The sequence below is a fragment of the Eucyclogobius newberryi genome, unplaced genomic scaffold (genome assembly GCF_026437365.1).
Source record: "Eucyclogobius newberryi isolate DKJ021-1_F unplaced genomic scaffold, fEucNew1.0.hap1 SCAF_18, whole genome shotgun sequence".
NCBI classification, from domain to species: domain Eukaryota; kingdom Metazoa; phylum Chordata; class Actinopteri; order Gobiiformes; family Gobiidae; genus Eucyclogobius; species Eucyclogobius newberryi.
The window spans coordinates 25,218,297-25,236,343 of NW_027315812.1; the positions used below are offsets into that span (position 1 = coordinate 25,218,297).

An 18,047-nucleotide genomic window follows, 5' to 3' on the forward strand; every position below is an offset into this window, starting at 1 on the left:
GAGAATGACACAGAACATTATATTCCAAAGTAGAATGTGATCATTGGACTAGAAGAGAACTGCACTGACTTTTGTTTGTGTATAAGGCTCTAGTTTGCATTTTGCCTGATTTTTAATCAGGTTTATTGCACATTTTGATCTCACAATCCCTTCGTATCAACACAGAGACAGTAAAACTACTTTGCTCCTGTGAAACAAAACACAGAGACTTTTTAAATTAAATAATTTTATATCTTTTAATGATTTTAAAGCACTGGTCAAGGACGACCTGCAGTGCCAATGCACTTATATAATTTGATCTCATATCATATGTGTAAATGTGTTTTTATGTATTGGTGAATTTTATTGCTTGTTTTAATTATGTTTTAGTGTCCTATGTTTGTTTGTTGTTTATTTTGTGTTTTAACAGGGACCATGAAAAAGAGAGCTTTTCTCATTGGGGTTTTCCTGTATAGATAAATAAAATTAATTAATGCTTTATTAAGGCAGGAATAAGTGTGACTTCACTAGTAACCTCAATTATGTTGGTCAACAAGGAAATAATTTAACTTTTTTCACATTCAGATTAAAATTAACAAAACAATAATTTGCAGTGTGATCAACATTGTTAAGACATTTGCTTTAGGTTTATGCCCTACATCCGTTTCTGGGGTATTAAATATAATTTACAAAAACAGAAAGTGCTAATTTTACTTTGTGTCTAACAGTGTTTTGAGAAGCCCAAACTACTTTAATACAATATAAATATTATTCCATTATTTCTAGTGCAAATCCCCTCCACTGTACTGCCATTAATAATGCAGAAGGTGCTATTAAAAAAAAGGGATTCATATATTTTTTTGTAAATGAACTCTTCAATATTTTAATGATTCTTTCAGATTACTACTGTATTATTAAAATGAAATCACGTCAAAAAGATATCACAGCCATATTTAGATTTTATGAAGACAATAGGCCAACATTAAACAAGGTAAATTCATCAGTTTTTACTGTAACACAACACAAAAATATTCAGCTTCAATCATCGGATCAATCAAATTGACTTCAGTTGCATTTCAATTAAAGAATCTTACAGAGAATTTATATTTCTTGAACACATTTTACTTTCAGCAGTTTTCTTTAACTAATTGCTCCTCTAATATCCCCAGTGGAAAATATCACTGAGCCATTATAAAAGGGTCAGGATTTTAATCAATGTCTAGTTTTTATTATATTATCATGCAGAGCAAAATAGAAATGCAAGTTGGAGTGTGTGAGAATTGCATAAGTCCACTAGAGGGCGTACGTGTCACTTGAAACATGGATTTAGATTGAACGTGCAGGGGGCGCCCTCTTGTGGTGGGTTTTCATATTGCCAAGTTCCAAAACGCATGCACAGGAATGTATTCTCTGCACACATACTGTATTTTGAGCTTTATGCACTCTTATGAATCAAAATTATAAAAAAATTATACATAAAAGTAGCATTTGTTAATGTTAATTCATAATTCACTAATCATTGACCAAAATAAAATAATAATTCATAAATGTTTTTCTTTTTTCTTGTTTTCTTTTATGAATTCTGAAACAATAACTGAACTTTAAAATTACTGAACCAAAAATATTGGAATGTTCACATGTTTCTCCTGTTTATTTGTAGCTTTAAATAACTAATGAATACAAAAACATTTACTAATCAAGAACAAAACATGAACTAATCTTTAACTATGCCATATCTACATTTTTTTAAATAAATGTTTATCCATCCTTATTATAACATTTTACCTAAATTAAATAAACACAATTTTTTTTTTTCATTTGCAGATATTTATTGGAAATTTGCCATTATCAACATGATACTGTATATTTTAGAATTGTTTTTGGGTTGATCATTATTAAAGGAAACATATTATGTTTATTCAGGTAATTAGTCTTGAACTATAACCTAATTAGATCATCATTTTACATTTTGTTCATTGAAAATAGCAATATTGATTTAAACCGGCTTAGTAATAGAAACTGCAGAACTGATAAGCATAGGGACTGTAACACTGTAACAAGCAGCAGATTGTTATTTACATGTTGTGATTTTTTAAAATATCTACATGACATTTTAAAACTCTACATGTGTCACTCACTGGCCCTGTCCCAAAACTTGTACTTGTGCACTTCAAATGTGCCGGGGGTCCCAGTTCTTTAGAATGTTTTGACCTTTACCTTAGCAACTTAATACTACTGTAAGCACTAACAGGAAATAATGGAAAGGAATGTCTTAACAGTTAAACTGATGATATTTTCAATAAATCTGTGATTGTCCAGCAACAGCACTGTCGACACATTAAGTCGGTTCTCATTTGTCTGTGACCATTTCAGCGAATGATCCAAACTAAACTGAGCTGTGACTTTGTGATTAGTTCAACAGCTGTTTTACGCTGCTGTTTTTCTTTTCCGCATTCACAACGCTCTGAAGCGCGACTGTCCCAATTCTCATGTGCCCCTTGTGCACCCACACACTTCACACTTCAGACTGGTGTGAGGTGCATAATGCGAGCACCGGGACAGGGCCAGGGTCTTCACTCTTCAAATAATATCAAATAAGTACAGGGATGTGGGCAGAAATAGGGGGTTTGTGAAAACAGGAATTTTCTGAGCACTTGAGCCTTAGTTACAGGACTAAACAAGATTACTTAAACATGCAGGAATCAATCAAAAATACATCTATGAATAAACAAATGATGAGGAAACACTGTTGACACAAGGTAAAAAAAAGCACATTCACGTTGATTTTGCACAATTTTCAGAACAACCTTATTCATGGTTTAGTCCCATTTTAGACCATATATAGTCTTAACTTATGCCCAATACAGTACTGGTTAAGCTCTGATAGTACTCAGAAAACCAAATGTGATTTTATGTAATACCTTTTGTGAAACATTTGCAAAAAACTATTAGACAACATGTGACCAAATGACGTACAGGCCAAAAGGGCAAAAGCGTGTGTTTTTGTGTCCAAAATTCCCTCCATTGTCTAAAATACAAACCAATATCAACAATGTATTTAAGTTTCAATAAATCAACGCTAAATCTGGATAAATCTCTGCAGGAAACTCCCTAGGAGAATCAGACGAGAGAAATGACTCATTATGTGTTCGCGTCACATCGCAGAGAAAATCATGCTTTCAGGACTTACTGTAACTAAGAGTTTTATCGCGCACAAACAACAGAACACCACATGCCACATTAAAAGAAGCACATGGGCTTATCAAGTGGATGAAACAAAGGAAAGAAAGATTGTAAGAGTACCGTTACTTCAAAAAATGACATAGTTAATACAAATTTAAAAGGGATAAAGTACTCTGCATGTGGACCTAATGAGTATCTACAGTACGGTAATCAGAGAGACAAAGCCTTAAATGTCGAGACCAGACCATAACAATTATAGAAAGTCAATTATTTCTGAAGGTGGAAGGAATGCAAATATTAAAACAATTTCACATTTTGCCACGAGTATTTGAAGTGGGGGATTTACCAAGATGTTTAGAGTAGATTTAATAATTCAAGTGTAAGCAGAATGTTGATGATAAAACCACCTAAAGAAGAGGATCACTTTTCAGTTAAATACCGACCGCCAGACACTTCACTCACCACTTCACTTCAAAGGGCAAAAACATCTCTATGGAGACAAGGAGGCAGACACTCGAACCAGAGAAGTTACATACTGCACCTTTAAGGATGACTGTGGACTTTATTCGTATTTCTTAAACATGTGATAAGCTAAAACTCTACACCACTTTTGTTATAATGACAATTGTTATAATAAAATAATAATATCTGTGATTTTACAAGTGATGGGCGGATCAATACCAAAATATTGATAGATTGACACTGACTGAAGTGTTGAAAAGTATCAATTCTTATTTAAAAAATATTGACAGATACAATGTTACACGCACAAAAAATTGCACATTTCCCACATCAAACCTGGACCAAACCTGGACCAAACCTGGACTAAACCTGGACTAAACCTGGACCAAACCTGGACTAAACCTGGACTAAACCTGGACCAAACCTGGACCAAACCTGGACTAAACCTGGACCAAACCTGGACCAAACCTGGACTAAACCTGGACCAAACCTGGACCAAACCTGGACTAAACCTGGACCAAACCTGGACCAAACCTGGACTAAACCTGGACCAAACCTGGACCAAACCTGGACCAAACCTGGACTAAACCTGGACCAAACCTGGACCAAACCTGGACTAAACCTGGACCAAACCTGGACCAAACCTGGACTAAACCTGGACCAAACCTGGACCAAACCTGGACCAAACCTGGACCAAACCTGGACTAAACCTGGACCAAACCTGGACCAAACCTGGACTAAACCTGGACCAAACCAGGACCAAACCTGGACCAAACCTGGACTAAACCTGGACCAAACCTGGACCAAACCTGGACCAAACCTGGACTAAACCTGGACCAAACCTGGACTAAACCTGGACCAAACCTGGACCAAACCTGGACCAAACCTGGACTAAACCTGGACCAAACCTGGACCAAACCTGGACTAAACCTGGACCAAACCTGGACCAAACCTGGACTAAACCTGGACTAAACCTGGACTAAACCTGGACCAAACCTGGACCAAACCTGGACTAAACCTGGACCAAACCTGGACCAAACCTGGACTAAACCTGGACCAAACCTGGACCAAACCTGGACTAAACCTGGACCAAACCTGGACCAAACCTGGACTAAACCTGGACTAAACCTGGACTAAACCTGGACTAAACCTGGGACTAAACCTGGACTAAACCTGGACCAAACCTGGACCAAACCTGGACCAAACCTGGACTAAACCTGGACCAAACCTGGACTAAACCTGGACTAAACCTGGGACTAAACCTGGACTAAACCTGGACCAAACCTGGACTAAACCTGGACTAAACCTGGACCAAACCTGGACCAAACCTGGACCAAACCTGGACTAAACCTGGGACTAAACCTGGGACTAAACCTGGACTAAACCTGGGACTAAACCTGGACTAAACCTGGACTAAACCTGGACTAAACCTGGACTAAACATGGACTAAACCTGGACCAAACCTGGACTAAACATGGACTAAACCTGGGACTTAACCTGGGACTAAACCTGGACTAAACCTGGACCAAACCTGGACTAAACCTGGACTAAACCTGGGACTAAACCTGGACTAAACCTGGACCAAACCTGGACCAAACCTGGACTAAACCTGGACTAAACCTGGACCAAACCTGGACCAAACCTGGACCAAACCTGGACTAAACCTGGGACTAAACCTGGGACTAAACCTGGACTAAACCTGGGACTAAACCTGGACTAAACCTGGACTAAACCTGGACTAAACCTGGACTAAACATGGACTAAACCTGGACCAAACCTGGACTAAACATGGACTAAACCTGGGACTTAACCTGGGACTAAACCTGGACTAAACCTGGGACTAAACCTGGACTAAACATGGGACTTAACCTGGGACTAAACCTGGACTAAACCTGGGACTAAACCTGGGACTAAACCTGGACTAAACCTGGGACTAAACCTGGACTAAACATGGGACTTAACCTGGGACTAAACCTGGACTAAACCTGGGACTAAACCTGGACTAAACATGGGACTTAACCTGGGACTAAACCTGGACTAAACCTGGGACTAAACCTGGACTAAACATGGGACTTAACCTGGGACTTAACCTGGGACTAAACCTGGACTTAACCTGGGACTAAACCTGGACTAAACCTGGGACTAAACCTGGACTAAACATGGACTAAACCTTGGACTGGCTAAAGAGCTTGATGCTGTCCTTGAAACCTTCGGTCTTACTCAGCACGTAAGTGGCCCCACCCACAGCAGAGTGGCCCCACCCACAGCAGAGTGGCCCCACCCACAGCAGAGTGGCCCCACCCACAGCAGAGTGGCCCCACCCACAGCAGAGGGCACACTCTGGATCTTCTAATTACATCATTACAAAGGGGGTAAATATGTCATACATCAATATGGTCGATGCTGCTCTGTCTGATCATTTTTGTGTCAGTTTTTCCCAAACCTCCGCCTGGTCCTGCAGTAGTGGAGGAGACACATAAATGATGGCACAGGTGCACTGTTTATGGAAATGATTAACTTGTTTCATGTAAATGACTTGTTGAACCTGTTACATCTAGTGTGTTGAATGTTCTGGACACCATCGTCCCTATGAAGGCTAAAATGGTTAAAAATAAGCAGAAGGCGCCGTGGAGAAATGATGATTCGGTCAGGGCACAGAAAAGGAAGTGTCGCCGGGCCGAACAGAAATGGCGCAAGTCAAAACTCCAGATTCAAAAAGAGATTTACAGTGAGAAGTTAAACATGTACAACCTCATTTTATGTAGAACTAAATATTTTTCTGAAATAATTGGAAGCTGTAACAACTCTCGTGTCCCGTTTGCCACAGTAAACAGATTAACAAACCCTCCAGCTCAGCTGCCGTTAGAACTCCTTTCCACATCCAAGTGTAATGAGTTTGCATTATTCTTTAATGACAAAGTTCAGGGTATCAAAAATGCTACAAATCCCATAATACAAAAAAAAAGACCCTAAAACCACCTAGACACTTGTGAGCAAACTCACTTTGCACCTGTAACTAACAAAACTGTCAAACTGACAAACCGTCACCAGTCCACCAGAGTTCATCTACATGCTGCCTCGATGTGTTCCCCACCAGATTTCTAAAGTCTGTGCTGAACAGTTTGTTACCTCATCACAGCACTGAGACTGCTCTTGTCAAGGTGACAAATGACATCCGCCTGAACACTGACACGGGCAAAGTCTTAATTCTGTTAGATCTGAGTGCTGCTTTTGACACTGTCGATCATGGGATCCTCTTACAGAGACTAGAGGACTGGGTGGGCATCACTGGCACTGCCCTAAACTGGTTAAGGTCCTATCTGGAAGACAGGAAGTACTTTGTTGAAATTGGTAACTGTGTCTCAGACCACATGACTGACCTGTGGGGTGCCCCAAGGGTCAGTCCTGGGTCCCCTTCTGTTCAACCTGAGACCCGGTGAAAATGTGTCCTATCACAATGATGCAGACGACACTCAGATCTATGTTTCACTGTCGGCAGGTGACTATGGACCATTAGATTCACTCTGTCACTGCATCCAACAGATCAGTGTGTGGAGGCAAAACAACTTTCTCCAGCTGAACTCAAACAAGATAATGAAATCATTGTCTTTGTCACAGAAACAAAGAGAAAGTGTTAGCGGTCACCTCCAGAGTCTCGCTCTAAAACCTACAAACCAAGTTAGAAATCTGGGGCTAATAATGGACACAGACTTGAACTTTAACAGTCACATCAAATCAATAACATCAGCAGCTTTTTACCATCTAAAAAACATTGCCAAAATCAAAAGATTAGTTTAAGGTTTAGCGTCTAAACCTGGGACTAAACCTGGGATAAACTTGAACCAGATCAGGACTAAATCAAGTCTAGAATCAGACCAAACAAAACCTACATCAGGACTAAACTGAGCCAAAACCAGGTCTGTCATCAATTTAATACAAACAATGAAATACATTATTTATATTTTTTTATTTTTTAATACTTACTTATTTATTGAGAGTAAGTTCAATGCATTTTAATCATGGATCTATTAAAAACTGGATACTTACAATAGTTTTACTTGGTACTGTATGGCACTGTTATGGCCCGTCACTAATCTGTACAAAATCCTCTCACTTTGAAAACCTGGTGTTGTAATTGCACAGAACGGGGGCAGAGAAATCAGTGCGAGCGTCTGCCGTGTTGTTGAGTGCGGTGGTTTCCTGTCGTGAGAGGACGGCAGGTACACTCTGCCGTCACTGAGCCTGTGGTGGAGAACCTCAAGCTCAGGAGACACCTCAGTCACCACAGCACTACAGGTACAGTATCTGCACAGCTCCATCTGCACGGGATTCTAACACGCACGCAACTGTATTTAAGTGTGACGGTGTGTACAGTTTATTTTGAACTGGTGTGAAAGACTGGAAGAACAGCACCAAATTCAAAAATGCAATGCAAAATACCATAATAATAATAATATAGTTCTTTTGAATATTTTCAGGATCTTAAAGTCCAAAATTACCAGAAAAATAAACGTTCACGACAAACAACTCACAGCAATCAAATGAATTTTGATATAATGTAATCAAAGTAGTAATAACTAGATTATTAAGGAGTAATCCGTAGGCGCACAGTGGCAAACAGAGATGCAGAGTTTGCATGTTCTCCCCGTGTTACCGTGGGTTCTCTCTGGGTTCAACAAACAAGTAAATGATCCATAAAGTGATCACATCTTAAAAGTCCTGGATACAAATTCTAAATACAACTCATTAAAAATAATGATCTAGATATATATAAGACCTAACCATGTGCAATTCCGTCATATGTGTAATTACTGTTGTGATTCATGTGCAATCCATGTACCGTCGTGACACATATTCATGTGCAATTACTGTCGTGATCACATGCAATAGTATTTATGTATTTATTTATTTATTCATTTTTATCTTTATTATTTTTCCCCTCCATCCCTTGTTGGGAAATGGGAGGTTTTGTCTATGGGAGTTTTTGTTTATAAGAGATCTTCTATTGAAAGTGTTTTTCAAACTTCCTATAAGTGATCTGTTCTTTTCTTCTGTATCTACCTCTGTATCTACCTGCGTTGCATCAATGAAATTTCCCCATCTGGGACAATAAAGGAATATTTTATCTTATCTTATCTTATCTTACACTATATTGTACACACAAAAACACACACGTATGCACACGCACACACACACACACACACACACGCACATATATATATATATATATATATATATATATATATGTGTGATGTGATGTGGGTGAAGACTCAGGCCGATGCGATCTATTTAACGTTTAAAAATGCAACATAAACTGTATTGTTTTAGAGAAATTAAATCTTGCACAGCCGCCATTGCAATCAACAATAAGAATATATATCACATCTTTTGAGTGGCAACAGGAAGCTGAAACTAAAGCATTTAGCGCTGCAAGACTGTGGCTTGTGTGAACGACGTACTAAACGTGTCTAATTGAGTACAAGGTCATGGGGCCACAGGTGGCAGCACAAATAGTGACAACTGGCTGTCTGCTTTCTGTATTTTGGTCTGTGTGTGGCTGTTGCTGGTGAGAGAGGTGCTCCGGTTCACATCGGTTCACACTGGCTCAGAAAGTGTCAAGTCATTCCTGAAGCCTTCCACCGGATCATTCATTTAGTTACCATGGCTTTAACTGTCATTATTTCTGTTTCATATATAGTGAAACCACAAAGCAAGACTTTCCCACACTCACCAACCTCAGACAGAGAATGTAAACACACACGTTTACAGAAAACATTTGAATACTGTATGTTTTTCATTAGAGAACTAAATGTAATCTTTAAGCTGGGGTACATGATATCCAAACCATGAAAGTAAATAAATCTGTCTAATTAGTTTGTAGTTCTCGCAAACCCTCGCTTGTATTCTCATGCACGGGCTTCTGGTCTACTGGCTCAGCTCTGAACAGCTTCAGACAGAAAGTGAAGCAAGGTGGACCACCTTTGCACAGCCAATCAGCTGTCATCCCACAGTGTTGCATGTTCATTTGTGATCTACAATATGTTTTACAATTGGAGTACTCTAACGTGTTATTTTATAAGTGACGCAGCAATGTAACGTGTTAGTTTTCCAGGGCGGAATGCGTTACTTTTAAAAGTAACGCTACCCAACACTAGTTACCCGTCGGGTCAAGAAATTCTAATTTAATTGTGTGGCGGGTTAGAAAATGCTGACCGTGGTATCGCATGTCTGTGCTCCACGTTTAACTTTGCGCTTGGACGTGTCCAAATTCCGTTCCTCATTAGACTCATTTCTGAGTCTAATGATCTAGATATATATAAGACCTAACCATGTGCAATTCCGTCATATGTGTAATTACTGTTGTGATACTGTCTCTCGCGAGCGCGAGAGACAGTGAGGATGAGAAAGAAAGACACTAACTCCCAGTTCCTTTTTAGTCGTGCTGATGACTTTGTTAAAACGCAGCATTGCTCAGGTGCAGATCCTACATGTTGTCAACAGTTTAGAACTTCAAGGTACATTTTCAGACTGAATCAACACCGTAGTCCAAATTACACTGCATTTCAATACGCAACCTTTTTAATGGACGCTGTGCAGATCGGGGTATATTGAAAAAGTTGATACCGTGGGGCGGGGTGGGCCAGGTCAGAGAACGCCAAAACCCCGGACCCCCGGGTTGGAATAAAACCTGACCCGTGCAAGATAGCACCGTCAGTTTGGGTAAAACTGACTGCCAACTTGCTCAAACCCGGTGCCTCTCCTCTCTTTTACTTTCACGCTCTCTCTCTTTTTTTTGCGTGTGATAAACAGTTAAACCCCCGTTTAATCCCATTTAATCAGGTGCTAAAGCAGTTTTAAAGACGTGAGAATGAGTCTAGAGTGGACAGGCGCTGCAGCTGGAGCAGTGAATGTACCGTGCACTTGGACTGAACCAAGTGAACTAAAGATAAGATAAGATAAGATAATCCTTTATTGTCCCACATGGGGTAAAGGAGGGGGTTTGTTATTTTGAAATATAAAATATCCAAATTTTTCAAAAATAATTTACATGGAAGATTTAATCTAATATTTAGATGCATATTTGAAACGGAGTCTGACTTGACGCTCGCGTCAGTGAGATGATGGGGGTCCCCCCCATGATTTACGCCTATGCTTGAAGATGTCTGTCCAAATGTAAAAAGAACATCCACACAAGAAGAGAATATGCAAACTTCACACAGTTTTCGCACTTTCAATCAAACCCGAGTACTTCTTGTGATGAGTGTACTTGCTTTATACTTTTTCAAAACACTACTGTCCTCACTTGCACTGTGACGCTACAAAAATACACTGAAATCATTTGAAAACGTTTCTCTACAAAACTGGCACTAAAACCACAATATGTGTCAGTCAGCGTGTCAGGATGAGTCACAGAAGATTTCAACTTCTCGTTATTCCGTCTGTCCAGGCTGTGATGTCATGCACACATCCCCTTTTCACTTGTTTATGTGATATACCAAAACTAGCCAATTTTTAACTCCAATTATTCTCTTAACATGAACAAACTTGATTTATTTACTTATTCTATTGTTCTGCCATTGAGCCGTGTTTGGTTGAATTGGATGCACATAGTTGGGACTAGATCAGGACTGAACATTCAACAAGTCCTAAAGGAGGGCCAAACACAGTCCACATCAGAACCAAAATGGGCTAAATATAGGACCAAATAAGTGTCTGTCGATTGCTTAAACAAAGAGGAAGCTGCTGGCGTGTGGGAGAACCGCAGAACAGAGCCACATCAGCCTGGCACAGTGTGATCACCTGCTGGTCATGCACTCAGCTCTGGTCAGGCTTTGTGGCGGTCACTTTGACACGAGGAACATGCCCAAGCTGAGTCTGCTCCCTTTGATATGGTTTTGTAAGTGTTGGTTGCTCCTTTTTTATTCATGTTGTGACATATTGTGAATGTAGAGCTCATCTTGGCAGGGAAAGCTTTAAGTTTTGCTTTTGGAGTTGATATTTGTTATTAACTTAGGCTGTAAAGAACAATACATCTTAAAAAGTACTTGGATTAAACATTAGCGACCCTTTCCTGGCATGTATGATCTCAGAGAGTACATAGATTGCATAGATTCTGCCCTTAATCAACAATTTCTACACATCTGATTCACTTTCTACTTTCTAGTATCATCAGAAAGTGGTTTGTGACTATTATACTTATTATAAAGCCTTGTACTTTTACTGATATTGATTTGGATCTTGATGTGAGCTTGATAAAATCTTTCAAAATGTAACTTTTTTGGTATCATTTTTGGTGGAGTCATACTTTTGACAAGAAATGTTATTACTATTATTTTATTATTTAAATTAATATTCTTTTTATTTTGGTAGTAAACAGAAGCTTTCAAATTAAGTCGACTAAATCTAAACACATAAAACACACACGAAGAAATACAATTATGCCAGGTTTTTATTTGTTTATTTTTTCGTATTTTTCACTCATAAAAAATGCATCAAAATTGGTATAGCAGCAAACAAGTCTGTAATGCTGAATCACACACAATGTAAAAAACCAAAACATATTTACAGATATTTACACTTCGTACACATAGAATGTCAGAGTGTGAGGTTTGTAGACATTCAAAATATATTGTAATTGTTAATGCATTTGAAATTATGTCAAGTTCAGTACTGTGCCTCAGCTTTGAAAGAAAGATTGGAAGAAACGTCAATGCACAAAAAAGGATATTCTTAACAACAACAAAAAAGAGAAAAAATGATATTTTTTGTCATAATTTTTGAATTTGCTCAATCAAAATAACAATTGGCTAAAAATTGCAGTTCAAGTGCGTTTAGCTGCACCGTGAAGGCAGTTTGAGTGTTAAAATGATCTAGTGAAAAACAGTGCTCCTAATATATTTTAAATGAAGACACAACATTTTAACACATTTGAAAGTTTAAAAAATGCAGATTAAAAAAATGAACTGCACAGTACAGCCTCCGACTGATGCCACCAACTTTACAAGGACAGAGCTGGAGTTGTTTCAGTGTCGGACATGACAGACGGCTGACGCTTGGAGCTGTTTGGCGATTTTATAAGACCCGCTTTGCTCAAACTTCCTGCTCGCATCTTCACTATCTTGATCAGGTCTTGTCTGAAACGCACCCCGATGAACACGTACAGGATGGGATTGAGGCAGGCGTGGGTGTAAGCTAGGCTCTTGGCTATCTGTCCTGCTACGTCAAAGTTCTTCAACATGCTGCATTCCGTGATGGTCATATTGGCCGCCTGCGTCGCTTCCATGATGAGGAAACAGTTGTACGGAAGCTGGGAGAGGATGAAAACGAAGACGACCGCAAAAATGACACGCAGGGCCTTGTGTTTTTCAAAGTTCTTCGCCTGGAGAAGTGTGCGGATGATGACGGAATAGCAAAAAATCATGAAAATTAGGGGGAGGCAGAAACCCATGCAGATTTGCAAAGCTAGCACCAGGATCTTTGTTTGGTTGTTGGCGTTGCCCCAGTAAACAAGCTTGCAAGAAAAGCTGCCATTTTTGTTTAGCTTGGCCTTGGCGAAGATGAACTCGGGCAAGGTTAAAAGGATGGACAATGTCCAGACGGCTACACATGCTAGTTTGCTGTAGAAGAGTCTCTTTTTCTTGAAGTTTTGCGCTTTCGTCACTTGCACGATCGCAATGTAGCGATCCACACTGATGCACGTGAGGAGGAGCATACTGCTGAAGAAGTTGATTTTGTACACGGCCGAGACAAACTTGCAAACGCCTGTGCCGAATTCCCACTCGATCAGCGCGTCTTTCGCCCAAAACGGTAGCGTGCACAGGAAGAGCAGGTCAGCTATGGCTAGGTTGAGCAGGTACACGTCGGTCATGGTTTTGATGCGGTTGCGGACGGTGCAGTAGATCAAGACGACCATGAGGTTCCCCACGGCCCCTAGGATGAAGATGACCCAGAAGAGAGGAGGCTCGTACGTTCCACGGAAGTGCCGGACCCAGGTGCGATCACACATTCCATCGCCCTCTGGAAGCCCGGTGAGGTTGTCGTCATAGTGGTCGTCGGTAAAGAACGTCTGTGATAACAAAACACAAAGACGCAATTATATTAGGTTTGGACAATGTAACGATGGTTGAATATTTGATGATAGCACTCCCCCTGCAGCTCTCGTGTGAAAATACATCGTCAGTGAACAGAAGCAAAGGTTCTTTTTTTCTTTCTTACTTTCTTAATCAAAATGAGACAGTATAATCACATACATAAACATTGCCAAATATGAAAATGGGCCAGGGTTTCTCAAGAGAGTTTTCTTCGGGTTGATGTGGGCAAATGGTGCAAGGCTGATTTCCCACCCAGAGACAGCAGGGGGCGACAACATACACTTCAAATGCTCCGAAAAGACATATTTAACCATCACAGGGACTTAACAATAACAATTTTATTTAGACCTCCTTTAAAGAGGTCTTAGCATTAGCTTGGGCGCTTGTGGAGCTCATTTCGTCACATATTGTGTTCTACATAAGAGGTGTGATTATGCCAATATATGAGGTGGCGTGAAGCAACTCTCCCCATATGGACGAGATCATCATGAAACAACCTTCATGGGCATAAATTACACAGAATTAGTTATATATGAGTTATAGAATACATTGCCGTTACACACTCAGCTCTTAAAGCTCTTTGCTGGACACCTCAGCCACCACCTCATGTGTCCTTACTATACTGTCCATGCTGTACTTTTTAAAAAGTAATTTGTTTGTAGCATCAGCCAAGTGAATGTAAGTTTGACTAAGGCCTATATTGAGTCATTTTTATGGGGAAATTATTTTCTTTCAGTATGATTTAGAGTTAGTCAGGCAAATACAGATTCAACAGACCTTGAAAAGCCATTTTTAGAGTTACTGTTACCACCATAAAATGTTGTAGGTTAATTTATGAACTATTTACTTTTATACAGCATATTAACAGTTTTTAGACTTTTACTCCTACATGAATAAGTATATTTACAGTGTACCAGTACTCTTGAGTAAATGTTTTTGCTTCTCTTACCAATTTGTGAAATTTACAAGTGATAATGATAATGATCTGTGATTCTTGCCCCCCTCCTTCCGATATGATTTTGTTGTTCACTTTTTTGCTTATCAAATTCCAGCGAAGTTGAATTAAGTGTAAAACTGTTAAATTAGTCAAGTTTGTGTATAAAAGTGTGATCTAAAATGTGATTTTAACATGAAAATGTAGTAGTCTTGTATTTTCTATGCATACATTTTAGACACAAAATGGCCCACTTATTTGAAACGTAGCAACATATTGCATCTGAAACAACACAGACGTCGCCTCTGTATCAGACGCGGTTAGTGAGCTGATGTTGTCACAGATAAGCTGTGGTGCACTTCCTGCCGTTGTAGGTTGGTGTTCTTGTGGGAGCATTGATGTCACGCTATTGCTGACGTACGCACGAGCTAACAGCGGCTAACCAGCGCTAACAGGTGCAGGTGTAGTGTCTGTCTGTGCTTGACAAACCACGACTGCTCTGCTTCCTGCTCCTCTCCCGCTAACTATGCACAGGGGGCTTGTGGGTTACTGAACACAGGGGCCAAAGAGGGGGCCCCAGCAGCACAGCACAAGCTTTTATGGAGATATAGAGCGTAGATAAGAGATCATGTGTGAGGAGCAACAGAAACGATGGAAAATGTAAAAACTGTCTGACATTTACAGTTGTGCAGATGTTTGACTGAAAGTGGCTTCGCTCATTTAGGTCACTTTAAGAACAAGAGTAGAAGTTAATGTCTACATCAGATGGAAGTGATGGAAAATGTCACACTGATGGAACAGTTTTGAATGTTGTGAACGTTGCACATTATAATTTTATAATAATAATAATCTGCAAGTAAGTTTTGCAGTGTCCCATATTTTACGTATTATACATATATATATATATATATATATATATATATATATATATATATATATAATATATATATATATATATACACTTTTAACTACATTTTAATAGCCTTAATAAAGTGTGAAAAAGAGAATAAATTCATAATGCACAGATAGTGTATTCAGAAGGATTCAGGCTTAGTACATGCTTAAATCTGGGGTACCTTACTTTTAATGTATTTATTTATTTATTTCCGGGAGAGTGCATATTAATACACATTTCTATAAATATGCCAGAATTAGCAAAAAAGCTATTTTACGTCTGTAGTCCCATGACAGCTGTTACAGTCAGCCTAAAACACGGAATAAAAAAAGACAACCAAGTATTTTATATAGAAATTAGTAATATATACACTATTTACATTATAACACACAGGGACTTATATCATCTAGGAACAGACTACAGACACATAAACGAGCAGATACACACCCTATGGAAAACAAACAAACACACACATACACACAGAAGTACATGTGTGACCTGCAGGGGGCAGCAGAGGGAGCAGGTGTACTGAGTGCAATGAGCCATTGTTTTAACTGAAATTTGAAGGTGTGATACAAGTTAGCATTCCTGATAGTTGTGGGTGTGAGGTTCAGAAGCAGCGTGGACAGAAAAGCCATTTGACTGAATGTACTTGTCCTGAAGGGGATAATGCCCCTCTGCCTCTGCTGTGGCTGTGTGTGGTGGAGATGGCAGACCACCAATAAGTACAATTTGTCTTTTCCGCCAAGTGTATCTTGTGAAAGCAAACTTTGTGACAAAATGAGACTGTGCATCGTCTACTTATTTATAAGTAATGTATTCTGTTATGTATCAACTGAGCCAAAAGAAGCACTCTGATTGGCTGTGGCTGGGTGCTCCCAGCCCAATTTTACTTTGCCATCTGAAAAAGCTGTTCTAAAGCCCTTAAATAAATGCATATGAATATTAACAATGTGCTAAAGGGTTTGTGACAGCTATGGATGAGTTAGACAGATTTAATACCTCAGCTTTAATTAATACCATAACCTCCTAATTAAGTGTTTACTTAAGTAATAAGCCTTCATCCTGCTTGATACAATTTTTGTTCATTATGAATTAAGTCTTTGTTCATGTTTTATTATGGCTAATTAAGTAGTAATAGTTATTATAAAGCTGTACAAAAATGTGAATGATACAACTGAGGTTTTTCTACAAAGCTGTAAACATTTTTTAAAAACAGCTCCTTTAATATGCAATTATTAATAGAATGAAAATGTTGTGATTTGTGATTTAGTAATTAATATATAATGCAAAATTTCAGTTCTATTCTGTTTCTGTTTCTATATTATTTTTTTCATCATAAACAATACATTTTTGGGGGGGAAAGTTCTGGGAAAAGCAAAGTGAAAAGACAGTAATTCTGAGGAATGCATTAACACAAGTAACAATCTTATTCTAGAACATGGTATTAGAACATGCAGCACCTCTACAAATCTCCCATTCTTTACTCTTTCACAAACAGGCAAAATCAATCAGCAATCTTGCCAGAAAAAGCCTATTAATTCATGCAAAATTATACTTACAGTTTCAAAGAAATCATAGTCTGGAGTTGATCCTGAGATTGCCTCCTCCATTGTCTGCAAACAGAAAACAACGTCAATCACATAATTCCCCACTTTCTGTTGAACACTGCACATATACATTCAAGTTTACTATTCGTACACTAAGTTCTGCAGTATGTGTATGAGTATGAGCGACTGCCTCACCGGTGGCGCTGTGGAGTGAAGTGATTTGTTGTGATGTTCCAGCTGGTCACAGTTGTAAGCGCGGGCCTCTTCCTCGCTCACTTTTATGCTCTCGGGCAGCACACCACACACCCACGTGGGACAGGCTGGCAGCACCTTCTCTTTTCTCACAAACAAAGCCGTGCCGTGCTAGCGCCTTCACTCAATAACAAAGTTTGAGGTAAACAAACTAAAGGGGCGGTCGAGAGTGATAATCTTGATAATCAGTGGTGAAAAGTAACAAAAGTAAAAGTTTTTTTTTTTTTTAATGGATACTGTGGTGCCTCTCCAGAGGTGGTGTTTCGAAGGTGCGTTGGGTAGACAAAAGACAACGCGCTTGACACTGCTTCGTGATTTAGAAAATGGTTTTAATCATGAATAAGCAGCAGTCAAATACAGATGTCGACAAATCTGGGTCCCCTCTTAGCCGAATTGAGGAAGAACCCCGTTCCTCCGAATCGAGGCGCTTTTATACCTTTCAAAGACAAAGAAAACTCCCTGGTGATCCTGGGCCCCACCTGGGTCCAGCTGTATGCAATTTTAAGGCTATCGTCTTACACTCAGGAGAGGTCAGAAAATTAACCTACACATTCTTCATCGCCCCGTCACTCAACCAAATTTCCTGTTTTTCGACCAGGAAGCCTCTCCTGTTTATCCTACACATTCCTATGCAGTTTTCAGATACTTCAATACTTTTACATTTTAGATTTGGTGTGGTTTTAATGGAATATGTAGGAATA

The 18,047-nt window shown here is 39.2% G+C and overlaps 1 protein-coding gene across 1 annotated transcript; it reads right to left on the reverse strand.

The window, feature by feature from the left end:
- Positions 1 to 12,340: 12,340 nt before the first annotated feature.
- LOC140364799 (C-C chemokine receptor type 9-like) lies at positions 12,341 to 17,327 on the reverse strand. Its single transcript, XM_072451162.1, has 3 exons — positions 17,290 to 17,327; positions 17,107 to 17,160; positions 12,341 to 13,690 (listed from the first exon to the last, which is right to left on the reverse strand). Exons 2-3 carry the CDS (start codon positions 17,155 to 17,157, stop codon positions 12,623 to 12,625), a joined length of 1,119 nt encoding a protein of 372 aa, XP_072307263.1. The 5' UTR covers positions 17,158 to 17,160; positions 17,290 to 17,327; the 3' UTR covers positions 12,341 to 12,622.
- Positions 17,328 to 18,047: the final 720 nt, after the last annotated feature.